The sequence below is a fragment of the Pituophis catenifer genome, unplaced genomic scaffold (assembly GCF_029215685.1).
Source record: "Pituophis catenifer annectens isolate HBS135680 unplaced genomic scaffold, rPitCat1.0.hap2 SCAF_1, whole genome shotgun sequence".
NCBI lineage: Eukaryota > Metazoa > Chordata > Lepidosauria > Squamata > Colubridae > Pituophis > Pituophis catenifer.
Window position 1 is genome coordinate 177244953 of NW_027256881.1, and position 16822 is coordinate 177261774.

Consider the following 16822-nt stretch of genomic DNA (forward strand, 5'->3'; position numbering starts at 1 on the left):
TTCAGATATGGGCAATTGATAGATCTAGATCTACTAGTTGATTGCTGGATAATTTTCTACTGTTTTGCAGGGATTTATTTATTTATACATTTAATTTCTAGTTAGTTTATAAAAAGTCTTCATTAACCTCTTGTTTTCTTCTAGTACACTTTATTCTGGGGATTCTGAAACAGCTTGATGATAATTTATGATCATGACTGCATATATACAATGCAGCATAGTCAAGCAGACTGCTTCTTTTTCTTTCATGGTAGAGATCTTGCATACAAAACTTAATCTTTGGGAGAGGGGAGTTTGTGCATGAAAAATGTCATATATTTCTTGGTAAACTAGAAAAATGTGGGATAGACAGCATCACCACCAGATATATTTGTAACTGGCTGACAAACTGTACCCAAGTAGTCCTCAATGGTACTAGATCTACATGCAGGGAAGTAAGCAGTGGGGTACCACAAGGTTCTATCTTAGGCCCAATACTCTTCAATACCTTCACAAATGACTTAGATGAGGGAATAGAAGGGGAACTCATCAAATTTGCAGATGACACTAAGCTGGCAGGAATAGCCAACACCCCAGAAGACAAGCTCAGGATCCAAAAAGATCTTGACAGACTTGAACAATGGGCCCTACCCAACAATATGAAATTTAATGTGGAGAAAAGCAAGGTTTTACATCTAGGCAGGAAAAACCAAAGGTACAAGTACAGATTAGGCAAAACCTACCTCAAAAACAGTAACTGTAAGAGAGACCTTGGAGTCCTAGTGGAGGATCACTTAAATATGAGCCAGCAGTGTGTGGCAGCAGCCATAAAAGCTAATACAATCTTTGGTTGTATAAACAGAGGCATGGAATCAAAATCATGTGAAGTATTAGTATCAAGGGTGAAATGCTCCCGGTTCGGACTGGATTGCCCGATCCGGTAGCAATGGCAGGTGGTTCTGAGAACCGGTAGCAAAAATCCCTGTGCCCCCCTTCCCCCATGCCCAGCGGAGCTGCACGATCATCAGAGGCTGTTTTTTACTTTTAAAAGCATTTTTTCTACAACCTCTTCGGCTGAAAAAATGCTTTTAAAAGTAAAAAAAAAAAAAAAGCCTCTGATGATCACGTGGCTCAGCTGGGATCGTCAGAGGCTTCTAAAAGCATTTTTTTCTGCAGCCTCTTAAGGTTGTAGAAAAAATGCTTTTAAAAGTTAAAAAAAAAAAGTTGGCCACGCCCACCCAGTCACATTACCCCCCCCCAAGCCATGCCCACAGAACCGGTAATAACAAATTTTAGATTTCACCCCTGATTAGTATCGCTTTATAAATCCTTAGTAAGACCACACCTGCACACAGTTTTGGTTACCACATTACAAAAAAGATGTTGAGACTTTAGAAAAAAAAGTGCAAAGAAGAGCAACTTAGATGATTAATGACCTGGAGACAAAAATATGTGAAGAACTGTTGCAGGAATTGGGTATGGCCAGTCTAGAGAAAAGGTTTGGGGTGACATGGTACCAATATCCCAGTATTTGATGGACTGCCACAAAGAAGAGAAGATCAACTTATTTTCCAAAGCACCAGAAGGCAAGACAAGAAACAATGAATGGAAACTTAATTAAGAAGAGAAGCAACCTGGAATTAAGGAGAAACATCCTAACAGTGAGAACAATGAACCAGTGGAACAGCTTGCCTTCAGAAGTTTTTATGCTCTGATAAAACTCCTAGCCTTTAAGCCTTTAAGTATTGATTAGTTGCACTAATCAATCCCGATTGTTAAAATTGGAATAACACAGAGGTGAAATCTAAAAATTTTCGCTACTAGTTCTGTGGGCGTGGCTTAATTAGTGGGTGGGGCTTGGTGGTAAGGTGACTGGGTGGGCGTGGTCAAGTCAATGTTACTTCTTTGCCTTCTTTTAACCTACAAAACACAACACAACAGGCTCACCCACAATGTAAAAGCAGCTGTGCTAGACCCAAAACTTGTGGGCCCTCAAACCTTTTTTATTTCATCAAGCTGGGCTGGCCTAACTCTCCAATGGTGTAATTCTAATTTGAATTTTAAATGGGGGATTTTAACTGTCGGGCCAAATTGTTTAATATATTTTTAAATTGTTTTTAAATTTTGTATTCTATGTTTTTTATCTATGGCTGTTCACCACCCTGAGTCCTTCGGGAGAATGGCGGTATATAAATTTAAATATTAAATTAAAATTAAATTAAATTAAAATGGCCCTGCAACAAGCAGGAACCTCACACAGCCAGAAAAAGCCCAACTTTCACACTTTACACACACAAAACACAACACAACTGGCTCACCCACAATGTAAAAGCAGCTGTGCTAGACCCAAAATGGCCCCTGCAATAAGCAGGAACTTTACACAGCCACAAAAAGCCCCAAAAACCAACTTTCACACTTTACACATACAAAATTCCACATACAGCTTTGTGAGATTTTGTGTGTTTGTGTAGTTAGAGTGAAACACTACAAAAACACACAAAATCTCAGAAAGCTGCACAAATATTATTTTATTTTATTTTATTTTTATTTTTATATACAAGCAGCTAAATTTAAAACTTCCTAAAGTTTAAATGGCTAGGTCTAAAAAAAGAACAACTAAAAAAAAAAAATCCCAATTTTTTTAAAGCTCCCAAAGGGGAAAAAAACTTACCCAATAGAACAGGGGTCTCCAACCTTGGCAACTTTAAGACTTGTGGACTTCAACTCCCAGAATTCCTCAGCCAGCAAAGCAGGCAGATAGAGCTGCTCACTGATGAGCTTGATTGCAGGCAGGGGGATTCAGTTGTTTGCTGATGCAATGGATTGCAATGGATTGCAGAGAGCAAGCGAAGCAAGGCAGGCATTGCGACCAGCAGCTAAGGTAAGCAGGCTGGGGGCGGGGAGGGATTTTTGCTACCGGTTCTCCGAACTGCCCGCCGCCATCGTTACCTACTCGCCCGAGCCGGTCCGAACCGGGAGCATTTCACCCCTGGAATAACAATAGGCCATGTGTGTCAGGATGACTCTCAATGTAATGGTAATTTTCTGTGTCTCTGACATTTAACTTTTCTGTATAACAGAAGTGATGCTATGGTATCTCAGCCTGGACATTCAGAACTTCTAATAGGAGTTACAATCCACTTGTTCAGAACTGTGAGATGTGCTTCTTCCATGATTCTAGGACTTAGTACCTTGCCCTGTTTCTTTCCTTCTTCTTCCAGTAAAATTCAAGCGTGAGGAGCAAGATATATGTCCTTACAGCAGTAGTTACACCTCTTCAATAAAAATTACAGGTAGTTCTCAATTTACACAATTCATTTAAAGACTATTCGAAATTACAGCAGCACTGAAAAAAAAAGACTTATGACGGTTTTTCACACTAATGGCCATTGCAGCATCCCCATGGCCACATGATCAAAATTCAAATGCTTGGCAGCTGGGTCATATTTATGACGGTTGCAGTGTCCTGGGGTCATGTAATCCCCTTTTGCGACCTTCTGACAAAGTCAATGAGGAAACCAGATTCACTTAACTGTGTTACTAATTGAACAAGTGCAGTGATTCACTTAACAACTGGTGAGAAAGTTCGTAAAATGGAGCAAAATTCATGTAACAATTCTCTCACTTAGCAACAGAAATTTTGGGTTCAATTGTGGTTGTAAGTTGAGGACTACCTGTATGTTATATCTAGCATATAGAAAGTCAGTTTAATGTAACTGTTAAACATTTTGGATTAGGAGTGAGGTCAGTCAGTCACAAAAGATTATTGGATTTATTTGTTCGTTCGTTAAATTTATTTGCTGCCTATCTCACTGTGGGGCTACTCTAGGCAGTTTACAACAATAAAAAAAGGAAGCAATGAAAGGAGTGTAAACAAACAGAAGTAAAATAATAGAACAATAAAATAAACAGTGAAAAAGAACATGGGAATACATCAATCTGATAACAAAAGATAGATGGATGGAGAGCAGAAAATAAGGGGAAGGGAGGTGGAGTCTGTCATCAATCCTGCAGCCACCTCCAGTATGGAACTCCCCCATCTGGTCCTCAGAACAACCTGCAGAGCTGGCTGACTTGGATGACTTTGAACCGCTCATTCCCTCACTCACTCCTACCTCATAAGGGGTGGGAAATAGGAGGAGAGAGCACTTTATATCCTACCTTGCTCCTGAATGAAATACAGTATTTTAGCAAATAGAAATATGTATACAACTCACAAGTAGGTTTTGTTTTTCCTTTAGAAATTGTAAATACACACTGTTGTTGAAAATTAAAGATGCTTTTGAAAAAAATTAAATTTAACTGCAGTGAATACTTGGCTGCTCATACTAACTCTTCATTTCAGCATGCTTTGACCTTTTTTTTTTTTTTTTGCATAAGCATTTCTAAATCATTTGTCTCATGACTAAGTATCATAACCAAGTCCTAGCTAATTCCTTTGTTTTGGATTCACTGGAAGTGAAGGTAATTTTTTTTGTTTGTATAGTCAGTTTGGTGTGACTGTTATAGCCTCCTGTCCTTTCTACAATCATGCACTATCTTTATGAGAGCCAACCAATAATGGACAAGCTTTTCCTCATAACTGTGTTGAAGCACTATCCATCCATCTTTCAGATGGCAAAAATAGTATGCCAGCATAAAAATGTGCTGACCACATTGCCAAACTTCATTCTGCCACAATAACAAGATTGATGAGGGGCACTGCCTTTATCTACATAGGGCAAGCCGAATTAAGGAAATGGATTGGTAGATTCCTTTGGCTTCACTTCCACCAAACATCACTTGCTCATAGGAAAACAATCACCTCTCATTCTCCTCAAAATGGAGTGGTTTGGGGTGAATGTCGGCAGCTCTGAGATAAATTTTAGGTAGATGTAAATCTGTTAAATTACTTAACCAAAGAAATGGCATGCATTCAAGCAGTGTGGAAAATAAGGAAGCTGTCTCCATATTCCTTACAATTCTCTTGCCTCTCCCTTGTCTGTCACTATCTTTATGAGCGCTATCATAAAGGCATGGGTATAAGGTGTTTTTTTTCATAAAATAGGGAAAAGGCAAATGGGGTTGGATATGTTTCAGGATGAATTGAAAGGGAATGATGGATAGCAAGTCCCAATTATTGCTGCAAGGGACCAAGGAGTCAGTTCTGACCTGGCTTGGTAACATCTGAAAGTAGCCACTAAAAAGCCAAGGAGAACTAGTGTTTTAGAGCAGACATGCAGATCTATTCAACTATATTTGTCATGCAGATAATAACAGCAGCCATCACTGTGACACTGGGAGCTGCCAAAACCAAATGGAGTAAAGAAAATCACATTCCCACTAAATCAAAGGTCATATGACAAAAAGTGGTGGAAACTATGGCTTCATAAGACTGGTCCTGGGAGCTTTGCCTGATTAGTAGGATTGATATAGAACTCTTGCATAAGTTATCAGAGATAATAAAAAATGGTAAAAAATATGATCAGACAAAATTCTCTTGAGAGCAGAAGCAATGAAAACCAGTAATGCACCCAATGGAGACAGAAGTAATACGCATCTGAGAGTACCTACCATAGTACTCTCTCCAATCTTCTGTGAAATAAAGGACTGGTGCTCTTTCAGAAGAGTATGAAATATGTGTTTAAAAGTAAGTTTGGTGCTCTTTTCAGAAGAAGCATGAAACAAGTTTGTATAAGGAGTCCACCTAAGATCTGATTAGCACTATTGGAAAGCACAAGCCAGGTATTAACAAGGTGGAAGTCCCATCTGTCCTGAGGTTAAACCACAGTGCCAAGAAACCAGAATGGAGGGCTGCGACCATCCAAGTTTAAAGTGGCTAAAGGGGGCAGGATTGATCCCAGCTCCCGACTATGTCGGCAGTCAAATGGTCAGTGAAGTGTGCCAGATTGTACTTGCAAAAATCTATTGAATCTATTTAAAGCTGGAACAACTGAGGATAACTTTAAGTTGCTTCAGATATGGGTTAAGACTTAATGTCAAGAGGACATGGAAAGAAAAAAGCAGTTATTGGGGCAAAGTTTGTGCTGTGGTTAGAGGCAAGTGAGGAAGAGCACATAAATCACCACAGTGCTTTTGTATAGAGCTGCCATAGCTGAGCTACCAAAATCCAGATGACTGCTAAATGACAACAAAGAGTTGTAGTTTTCCATATCTCTGTTTTCTATTTAGTGACCATATGGATTTCTGCAGCCCAAATATGGCCATCCTTGATGACATGAAGCTCTCAAGAGTGATAACATCTTGAACTATGAATACATATGCATATTTCTGAATGCTTTGCTCTTGGTAGAAGATTGTTTAAAATATTTCAGTGAGCTCAATTTTTTGAGGAGTAGGAACTGTCTGTAAATCAGTATCGCACAATGGTCCTTTAAAATACTACATAATGTTTGAGAATGGCTTCTCCATATATGAGATCATGTTTGTGTCTTTATTTCTCAATGATTATCTTGCTTTCTTCTGGCTAGACCATGATTAGATGGGCATTTCTTTCCAGCCATCCTTTTCAGTTATAAACCACTGACTAAATTATCATGGAGGAATTACACTGGAGACAGTGATCTATATACATTTCAAAATTATGAGATTGTCTCACCCATTTTTCTTCTTAAGGATTCTTCCACGATCATGGGAACTGAAAAGGTAGATTCTGAAATGGATGTAATAGAATTGAAATTGCCAGCTAAATTTGTATTCATTTATTACTCATACCATGTTTAGTACATATCAAGTGCTTCACAATTTCTGCAATTTTATTATGCAGGAGTAAGCAGAGACTTTTCCAGTTGACTAAAAACTGTACACAGTGAGAAGTGAAATCCAAAAGATATAATTGTCTTTGATATTGATGTTATTTTTGTATTTACTTTGCAGGTGTTTTTCAAGGTCTGATCACCTTGCTCTCCATATGAAGAGGCACATCTAAATAATAGGGAACATACAGTGTGACCCGGATGCAGTTAGACCATAGCGTCATGGGGAGAAGGGTGGAACCCAATTGCCTGTCTCTTGCTACCTTCCAGAAGAAAAGAATTTGATCACATGTAAACTTCTATACACACAATATGCACTAAATGCTGTCATGCTCTCAGCAGTACGTTAATCTGTTTCCAATGCCTTGCCCATCTGAAAGGCAGAAGACATGTGATTAGGAAAAGGGATGCAGGGGAAGTCTTTAAGACACAGTTGCTTACAGCACTTGAGAACTTGAAAATCTTTGCTCCTGTTTATTGCCAATGGAAATCAAAGCAGATGGAAGAGGATTCCTTGCAGGTGAACAGCATAGAAGCAGCATATATGTAACTCGCTTCTTGGTGCAACTTGACTGGGGAGGGAGGAAACCTATTTTGGACTTGCATATTTGTAGCACTAACTTTTCTTTTGAGATAATTTTGGAAGGAAAACTAATGACCTAGAAAAACCAAATTCCAGTTTGGTAGCCAAAACATTACTGTCTTGGTTCCTTTCTGCTGATTTTGTTTTAAGGCACCCTTACATACAACGATTCATCAAGATTCCTCAAGAACTTCTTGATCTGCTCCGTTTTCTTTTTTCATAGAACTGAGCTGTCAAGATCTGTTTAAGTCAATACCAATGGCCTTAATTGGCAGTACACTCTGCAGCGATCCTAGGATACACCTACCACTTTTCTTGCTTCACCTGTTGTGGATTTGTCAAGGAGATATAGATATATAGATATATATATAGAGAGAGAGAGAGACATACTGTTTTGTTCCTTTAATTTTAGTATTTGGTTATTGCACATCACGTGCACAGAGGAACTGTGAAAACTGATGATATGATTGCATAATGGTTGACAAACGAAATCCCTGAGCAAGATCACAGTATATCTTTGGAGGCATCACCATATTGCCATAGTTCAGACTTCCTATTTAATTACCTAATGAAAACTTGAAAGAAAGCTTATTTGAAGCTTTGAACCTTTTCTCCAAGTTTCTGAGAACTCATTTACACACCTGGATATCTGTCTTGGATTCTCTCACTCAGGCATGACTTCAGGTTTACCTTCTGCACCATGGGGAGCATGCTTGTGGCAACCCACAAAAAAATGGTTAGCAATTCTGGTTATTTGTTGTTGCTAGCCCTTTTACCTTGTGAAATACGTGGTAACATATATGTGTGTCTGGCACCCGCAAAAGAAATATTTTGGGTTAAGCAGATCCATAGAATACTTGCAATCATGTAAGTTATGAGTGGAAAAGTGAGAACCTCTTGCTTTTAATATTAGTCTCCTACATGTTTTCTTCTAAAAAAGAAAACGCCTACTTAGATTCTCCTGTCCCATTTTATTAAGGTGGTGTAATTCCCACTTGTCCAACACAATGCAGTTGAATGAAAGGATTGGCTTTTTGGTAAGCACGGACTTCTTTCCAAACAACTAATTTAAACAAAAAAAAAGTAGATGCATGGGTCCACTTCAAGCAATGGTTGTACTATTTAATGAACAATGGAGGCATCAGGCTCATGCTTGGATCTTGTAGATAGTTTGATGGTTGTGGTCAAATTAGATTTTTTTTCTGTACTTACACACACAGAGAGACACACACACACACACACCTTCCTCTATATATGCATAATGTTTATTTTTAGCTAGTTGGAGCTGGCACTATTCCAAAGACTGCCTTTTCAAACTATCTCTCATGCAGGTAAAGAGATAGTAATTCAGAATGGCTGTGTATAGTTAATTTGGGACCATCCCTGCAAGATGTGCTGAGAAACGGAATGGCCTGTAACTCTCTTGGTTGCTACTCTTCCACTCACTAAACTAGCTCACTGCCCTACTTTGGACTGTTTTTGACTTGTTGACTGTTCACTAATTTCCTAATTCATGTTTAGGATGTAGAAACATTAAAATAACTTTTTATATCTTCAAATATATAATGTAAGTACAGACACTGATTCATAATACTTATCCCTTGGGGTTTTCTTTCCATCTGTAATTTCATTCAGCTATTGAGGTTCCAAACAGTTCCCTCCTTGGGCTCAGAATCCCTGCATATACTGTGACTATCAGCAACCATTCATATTGCAAATAACAAAGTCTAGCCCTTAATGATGGAATGAGATATGGACCAAAACCTGAATACTCTTTACAGAGGCAATTAACAGTAGGATTTAAGAATAAGGGTAAGATCTAAGTTTTATTCCAAAGATTTGTGGTGAAGAAATCTTGGAGCATTGTTTGCTGACAATCTTGTAGTTCTCTTTAACTGTGTTTGCATCTTTTCTGTTCTGCGGAGGTGTTCACTGGGAATTTGAGAACTCTGTAACTTGGTATTGGAATATTATGTGACAGTTTTAGAATATCAGAGAAGAGAGAAGACTGAACATCTAGACAACGTATTAGCTGGAAAATCTCTACTGTCAAGATTTTTTTGTTTTCTTGTAGAGTTTTACATAATGTGCATGCATGTATCTGTGGGTGTGTGTATGTATATAGATGTGTGTATGTATGTATATATATCTGTGTGTATGTGTATATATGCACGCACACACAAATATATATATATGTATCTGTCATGACATAGTCCTTAAGTAATATCCATAGCCTAAAATATTCAGTTCTGTTCTATCTAGAATAGAATTTGAGACTATAAGAGTTAGGGACAAATTTAAAATAAGTTTGCTTTCTTAAATAATCTGAACAGATGTGAATGGGAAGCCAGAGAAACCAAAAGGAACTGTGTTCATCTATCTCTTATTGATATTAGAAATCTCAGAACATTTTCTGTTAACAGGACTTGAAATAATCTGGGAGCAAAAAGCTTGTTCCTTTTCTCCCTCTTCAAAGTAGATTTGAAGTATAGGGGCTTGGGAGGAAGCCAACTAAATCACACAGAGTCTCTTCCTGAGTAAATGTGAAAGGGATTTGCTCTCAGCCTGTGAGATGATGAACCAGCAAGATATGTTGATTGATCCATAGTGGATGCATAAGATTGCAATGTTTCCACTGTAGATTATATGGCTGTTAGCTGGCCAGCAGCACCAAATAAATAATAAATAATCAGAAGCCTATAACTTGGTACAGCAAATCAATCATATCTTAGCCATCTGCCTCTGCCCCTAGTTTGCAATGTTTGTCTGTAAGGCTGTTAGCACTTGTCAGTGGGAGCCTCTTACTTCCCAGTGAACCATCTCATCCACTGGCAGTGATAGGATCTGTCTGCAATCCTAATTATACTGACAGTCTCACAAGCGTGGGAGGCAGGAAGGGGGAGGAGGCACAATTCTGGACAATGAGCCTTGGGAAATGCAAACACAAATGGTAATTTGTTCTTGGGATTTTCTTTTGACCACTTATCAAAAGAAAATCGTGTGTTGGATGGTTGTGTGCCATACCAAAATGATTTTTAGTGGGCTCTATATTTCTATTACAAATTTAACAAAAATTGAGGGAGAGTGTGTGTACATATTTCAAGGATCTAATTACATCATTTAACAGACCTAATCTTGGCTTTTACCATCCTATAAAAGGATTTTATAACAGCAATGATGACAGGGTTCTACCACCCGTCTTTATTAATGCTCTCAAGGATAGGAAATGGCAAGGCAAGAGAGAGTAACTAATTTCCTAGTTTAATATAAGGAAGCTTGGATAGAAAATACAGGCAAAAGCAACATGCAATATGAGGCATTCAGGCAGCCTTGCCTTTGAGCAGTGTTCTTGTTGCTTCAGCAGCAGCAGTGTGCTGCCTCCTGTTTTCAGTATGCCAGTTTACAATATGGTCTGGAAAATTTAGAATTGGTTAATTGTGTGGCATACTCTACATGCTAATTTGTACTACACATTTCTGGTAAACCCCATGATAATTGGGTTCAAAAGAAAACACTTGTTTTCTTTTAAACATTTAACAGAGGGCCATCTCTGTGTGTGTGTGTTTGTGTGTGTGTGTGTGTGTGTGTATATGTGTGTGAGTGTATGTATATGTGTTAAGGATTTTGCCTTTCCTTGCTAAAATAAGATAGGGGCTATCTTCAGAGAAATAGCAAGAGTTGACACCCCCCCCAAATCCCTTTCAGCAACAAGGATCTCTCTTTCTCAGTGGGGTTACAGCAATTGCTTCATTTTTCTTAAAAGCTCTCGAATAGGGGGAAAGTATCAAGAATGTATTAACCTGCTGTAATTTCAAAAGCACACTAAAATATTCTTGGATTTGAAAGTTAAAGTTGGTGTACTCATATTTTTAAATTGAACTATGTTTATTTTATTTTTTAATTTGTTGATTGGGCACAACGCCGAATTGCAGGTGTACACTCCCAGGTTCTGTGTATCTATACATGTGCTAAAATATCTGAATATATCTAAAATATAAGCCCATGTAGATGAAGTGAAATCCAACTCTGCCTAATGTAGTAATCAACAGTCTCTACTTCTGTCTCATTTGGTGAGAGCCCTTACTACTGACAGTGAATTTTAAAAGAATGTTGGCTTATTTGGAACAATTTTGCTTGTGTGTATCTTTATTGTATACCATGAGAAAACAGAATGAAAACTGGGGAAGAAAAGTGTTTACAAAAGCACCCTGAATTTTAAGCCACATGGAGGGAAGTGACATTAAATTTATCTATCTATCATCTATCTATCATCTATCTATCTATCTATCATCTATCTATCTATCTATCTATCTATCTATCTATCTATCTATCTCTATCTATTTATCTATCTGCATCTATTATCCATCTATATCTATCTATCTATCTATCTATCTATCTATCTATCTATCTATCTATCTATCTATCTATCATCCATCTATCTATCTGCACCTATCATCCATCCATCCATCCATCCATCCATCCATCCATCCATCCATCTATCTATCTATCTATCTATCTATCTATCTATCTATCTATCAATCAATCATCAGGGCTGCAGTGTGCAAAAATCACCTATCAATATAACATACAATTTATAACATACATGGACATCTTTTTTTTTAATTCCTGTGTCACAGATTATTACCTGGATAAATAAATCAGCATGGTTGATAGGTCCATTTGGGAAGCCATTCCTGAAAGTAATATTTCTACACGCCTGTCACTTAATATTTTCATTTATTGTATTACTATTCCTGTGGCTAATAAATGGTTCCCTGGAAGGCCATATGGTCAGACCAGAATATATATCTGGTCCAGTATATCCAGTATATTGTTATTCGTTGTTATTTGTATTTTATGCATTTTTGAACATTGTATCTGCTAATCCCTGATCACCAAAATTGTAACACTGCTTTTAAGCACTCATTTGTTATTGATCCTTCACTACCTGATAGACATTGTATTATTTATTATTATTTTTTAGTTACACAGATATAGTGAAATTTGTGTGAAGTTGCTCTGTTCTAAGAAAAAACTAAACAGCACTTCAGTTATGCTAGCATGTATCATCAGCAAATGAACACTGTAAGTAAATACACAGTAAAGATCTCTTCAACAAATTGAGAGTACTATAATGGTATCATATTGAGAACAGTATTTTGTCCCAAAATTAGCACTGTGTAAAGAGAATATTTGAGGGATTTTTTTGAAACACGATAGAATACCACAAATATTGGCTGAGCAGAGAGACTTGGGGGAAAAAATCACACAAGGTAACAGTAGAGTTGTTTTCAGCCCACCTCCTTCCTTGCCTTGTGTTGCTTTCTTGGCACTTTCTCTCTTAGAGTAGTGCTTCCAGTGGGGATATAATAGGGCTCTGCTCATGTCTGGTTCCTTCAGGAGTCATCTGCACCTGGAGGAATTCTGCATCGGAGCCTTTTACATGGCTACCAATTCCACGGATGCCACACACTTGGAGGGCAATAGGACAAGGCTAGAAGCCTGAATGCACAAATGCTTGTATGAAATGGTTATAACAAGTAAATAACTTTTCTGGGGATAGAATGGACAAGTTAATATTTAATTCCTGGTGAGGAGAAATACTGCCCCAAATCCAGAATCATGGACATGCCTGGGTCTGTCTCTTCCTCACATGACCCTTATAAGATACATAAGCTCTTCTGCTAATTATTGTGCACAAACTTGATTATGTGAACAATAATATTTAGATGTCTTGAACAGCTGGTCAAGCAGTCGCCCTTTTTTCCACCCTGCTATGGGATATGTGAGAAAAATTGCAAATCAACAATCAGAAGTCAATCAATTTAAATTGGGAAGGAAAAATTGGAATCTCATCCTGATTCGAGGTTAACCAAAGCTGAGCTTTATTGCCAATCTTCACAATCAAGTCATTTGCTGCTTCTAAAGCAAGGTTATTCTTGTGAAATATATACTTTTGACAGGGAGGAAACATGCAGACTTGATGCATTGAATTAGGAGGCACTGAACCTGGGATCCCAACAAAAGATAAGATTTGAGAACATTTTAAAAAGATCTCACCTTCTAGGCGAGATCGGTTGCATACAAGTCAAATAAATAAAGAGGTTAGGTGTCTCTTGTGTATCCTTTCCAGAAGCAGTTCTCAGCCCCAACTCCTTCCTAAATTTTATTGGGGAAGGGATGGAATTAGTAAGCAGCATTGCATTAAACCCGCATCCCTCCTATTCCACAGTTCTGCCAAACAAACAAACAAAATTAATTTGGATTCTAAGAAGTTCAGAAAAAAATCCAAAAGAATAATAAAGCAGGTAAGATTGCCTTTGCCTCATATTAGTTACAATGCTGGTAAGATTGCCTCATGATCAAGATTAGCTTCTGTTGCATCAGGCCAAAGATCCAGAGCCCCCATTTCCAGTCAGTTTTCCTGCTGTAGTTTATACTATAAGGAGGTACTGGGTTTCATGGATTAGTGGTTCTTCTTCCTTCACATGTAATGTGCTCAGTCTGCTGAGGCACACATTTATCATACAGTTAGATCCTCCAAGCAGCTGATTCTACAGTGATTCTGGTCTTGACTTAAAGACTGATGATATATATGAGCAGCATTAATTAGCTCCAGAACTGGAATCCTTGACGAGGTTCCAGGAGCATGGTGGGAGAAATTACTCCCTTGAAACAACCCCCTTTTAATCTTTCTAAAATTATATCAAGGGAAAAGCATGTCAGAATTTAGACAATGGGTACAATGAATATTGCTTAGGGAAGTAAAGGATTGGTGTGTTTGTAACATTCACCAGATCCTTTTTTTTCATTCTAATTATATATATATATATATATAAAATCAAGTCATTCTTTTAAAACAATACCTGTGTAACCACCAACAACTTTTGAAGGACTTTCTTTTTGCACTACAGCTTTTCTTTCACCAGATGTTTCTGCCAAGTGCATTTGGAGGAACCTTCAGCCTCGTTCTCTCAGGTATTTCTAGTACGGTGTTTCTCAACCTTGCTAACTTTAAGCTGGGTGGACTTCAACTCCCAGGATTCCTCCTTTCTGTCTGGGGAATTCTGGGAGTTAAAGTCCACACATCTTAAAGCTGCTAAAGTTGAAAAACACGGCTCTAGTATATCGCAGAAGTACCCAAAATGGTAGCCCTCCATTCTCCCTTTTTTGGTTGGCATTTTATTTTTTTTAAGCTTTTTATATATATAAATATATATATAAATATAAATATATGAATATATTACTTTGTCCATTTTTTTGGCTGTACAAAAGTCTTAAGATTTAAAAATATTATTTGTATTATATGATGGTGGTATGTTAATGTTACAAGATTATTAATGAAAAAGAAGATTTATTTTTGTTACTGGTCTGTTTCATAATTCTTTTTTAAATTGGTATATTGTAAGATATCTATGCAAAAAAAGTTATGTGACGCATTTTTATTTAAGAATGTAATATGTGTAATAAAAAGTAGAATGTGGTTTGGCCTGAAAATGGTTCAAGGCATCCTGGCTATTTTTGTTGAAGCATAAGGAAAATGGTCTAATATAAAGACAAACGGCTGTATGTCTGTGCCACCTCATATCAATGGGGAAGCAAAATTTTCTGGGTTGCACCCAATAGTTACCTCCACAAGTAAAAAGTCCCTCTGTTTACATCAGAGGAACATCAGATTAATACATGCTCCTCCATTCAAGCACATACTGTGATGAAACCCCCTTCGGCTCAGGCACTCTCCTATTACAGGAGGAAGCTCAGTTTCCATAATCTGTATTGGAGAATATAGAATGCTATAGCATTTGGTTTTCTGCTAGAGCAAAGTTCCTATTCTTCTTTGTACTGATGGACTTATAATATAGAGGGAAAGGGAATAGGCCTATAAATAAATACAGTTCCAAGCACAAAATAGATTGATTTACCAAAACCTCCTGAAAAGTTTTAATGGTTTACAGTAAACCATGTTTAGCTTCTCTCAGAATTCTTGGATTCCTTCTTTGAGGAACATAACAGATTTACTTCAGATACTGATTTAGTTGAAAGTATCCATGAATGTACAACACCTTTTCTAAATAAAATTTAGCAATTTTATTGATAAAACAGGTGGTGTAAAAAAAAATCTCATTCTTGAATAGAAGATTCATGGAGTTTAATTTGGACAGCACCTATAGCTATACAAAGGCACATATTATATACACATAGTATAGTATATGAAAGGAATTGTTTCAGAATTTTGCTTAATCCTTTCTGTAATCAGGCATGTTTCTTGTCAGACCAAGACAGCTTGACAAAGCTTTGGCAAAGAGTTCCCGAAAGCAAGAAATATAGCCACCTTGGACAATACAGTGTCCTCTGTCAGGTGAAGTGAAATAGTTGATCAACATGACTGATCTGCCTTTGCTGTCTAACCAGCGCTTCCCTTCTGACAGACCTGTCCTGTGCTCCTTGTGGGTTTCTTCTGTTCAGTTTTAAGGGGAAAGTTTCTGTGGCATATATTCAGTGACATAGATATCTGCTATTTTCAAGGGTTCATCCCACTCTTGGTTTCAGTAATAGGTCTGTTCTGGAGAGTGGGTTCCTATATATGTGGGAGAGATGAATTGTGCCACTTAATCCCTGAAAATCTACCACACTGTATGCTTTACAAGGCCACTTACTGTTTTAGAGCCAATTTTAGGAAAATGTTTTTCCAGCAATGTACTTAATGCATCTTGCTTTCAAATTGTGGTGTTGGAGAAGACATTTGAGAGACTCTTGGACTGCAAGGAGATCAAATCAGTCAATCAATCCTAAAGGGAATCAACCTGACTGTTCTTTGGAAGGACAGATACTGAAGCTGAAGCTCAAAAGAGTTTGGACATCAAATGAGGACTAATTGGAAAAGACTCTGATGTTGGGAAAGATTGAAGGCAAAAAGAGAAAGGGATGGCAGAGATGAGATGGTTGGATAGTGTCAGTGACACAGTGGATATGAATTTGAGCAGAGTCTGGGAGGCAGTAGAGGACAGGAAGGCTTGGTGTGTTGTCATCCATGGGGTTGCAAAGAACCAAACACAACTTAGCAACTGAATGCATCTTAATGCATCTAATTTGAGTTATAGTTTGTAGGAGAAGCTCTAGGCTCATTAACCATTGAAAAGTTACACGTATGATAGCACTTCCAATATACACCCTCCTATAGCTGCTAGACTACTTCTCTTAGCGGAATCTTATTCTAACAATGTTGGGGGAGGGGAGGAGGTATGATTCAGGGAGCAGTATAGTTGTGCATAGAAAGAAATAGCTTACTCTGTTGAAAGAATAGTAGTTAAATGCAGAGAAAACAAGTCTGACACTTCATCCTGTAGTGTAGCTTAACAGTAATACTTGCTCTATTCCATGTTATTGTTGCTTGAGAAGCCTTTTTTCTTGCTATGTTAAATTAAACCTCTTCATTGGCTAGAATAGTCACTTTATATAATTTAGATGTTGGCATTTACATTATTCGTGCCTCTTCTGTGGTCCT

At 37.7% G+C, this 16822-nt stretch overlaps 1 protein-coding gene across 2 annotated transcripts in view; it reads left to right on the forward strand.

Annotated features, from left to right (window-relative positions):
* The window catches only part of KLF7 (KLF transcription factor 7), a 75581-nt gene extending 68583 nt beyond the window's left edge, over nucleotides 1-6998 (forward strand). For both annotated transcript variants that reach the window (XM_070956792.1, XM_070956791.1), the window contains one exon: nucleotides 6856-6998. In XM_070956792.1, the coding sequence (XP_070812893.1) occupies nucleotides 6856-6907 (52 nt within the window). In that variant the 3' untranslated portion in view covers nucleotides 6908-6998. The remainder of the gene's footprint in view (nucleotides 1-6855) is intronic.
* Nucleotides 6999-16822: the final 9824 nt, after the last annotated feature.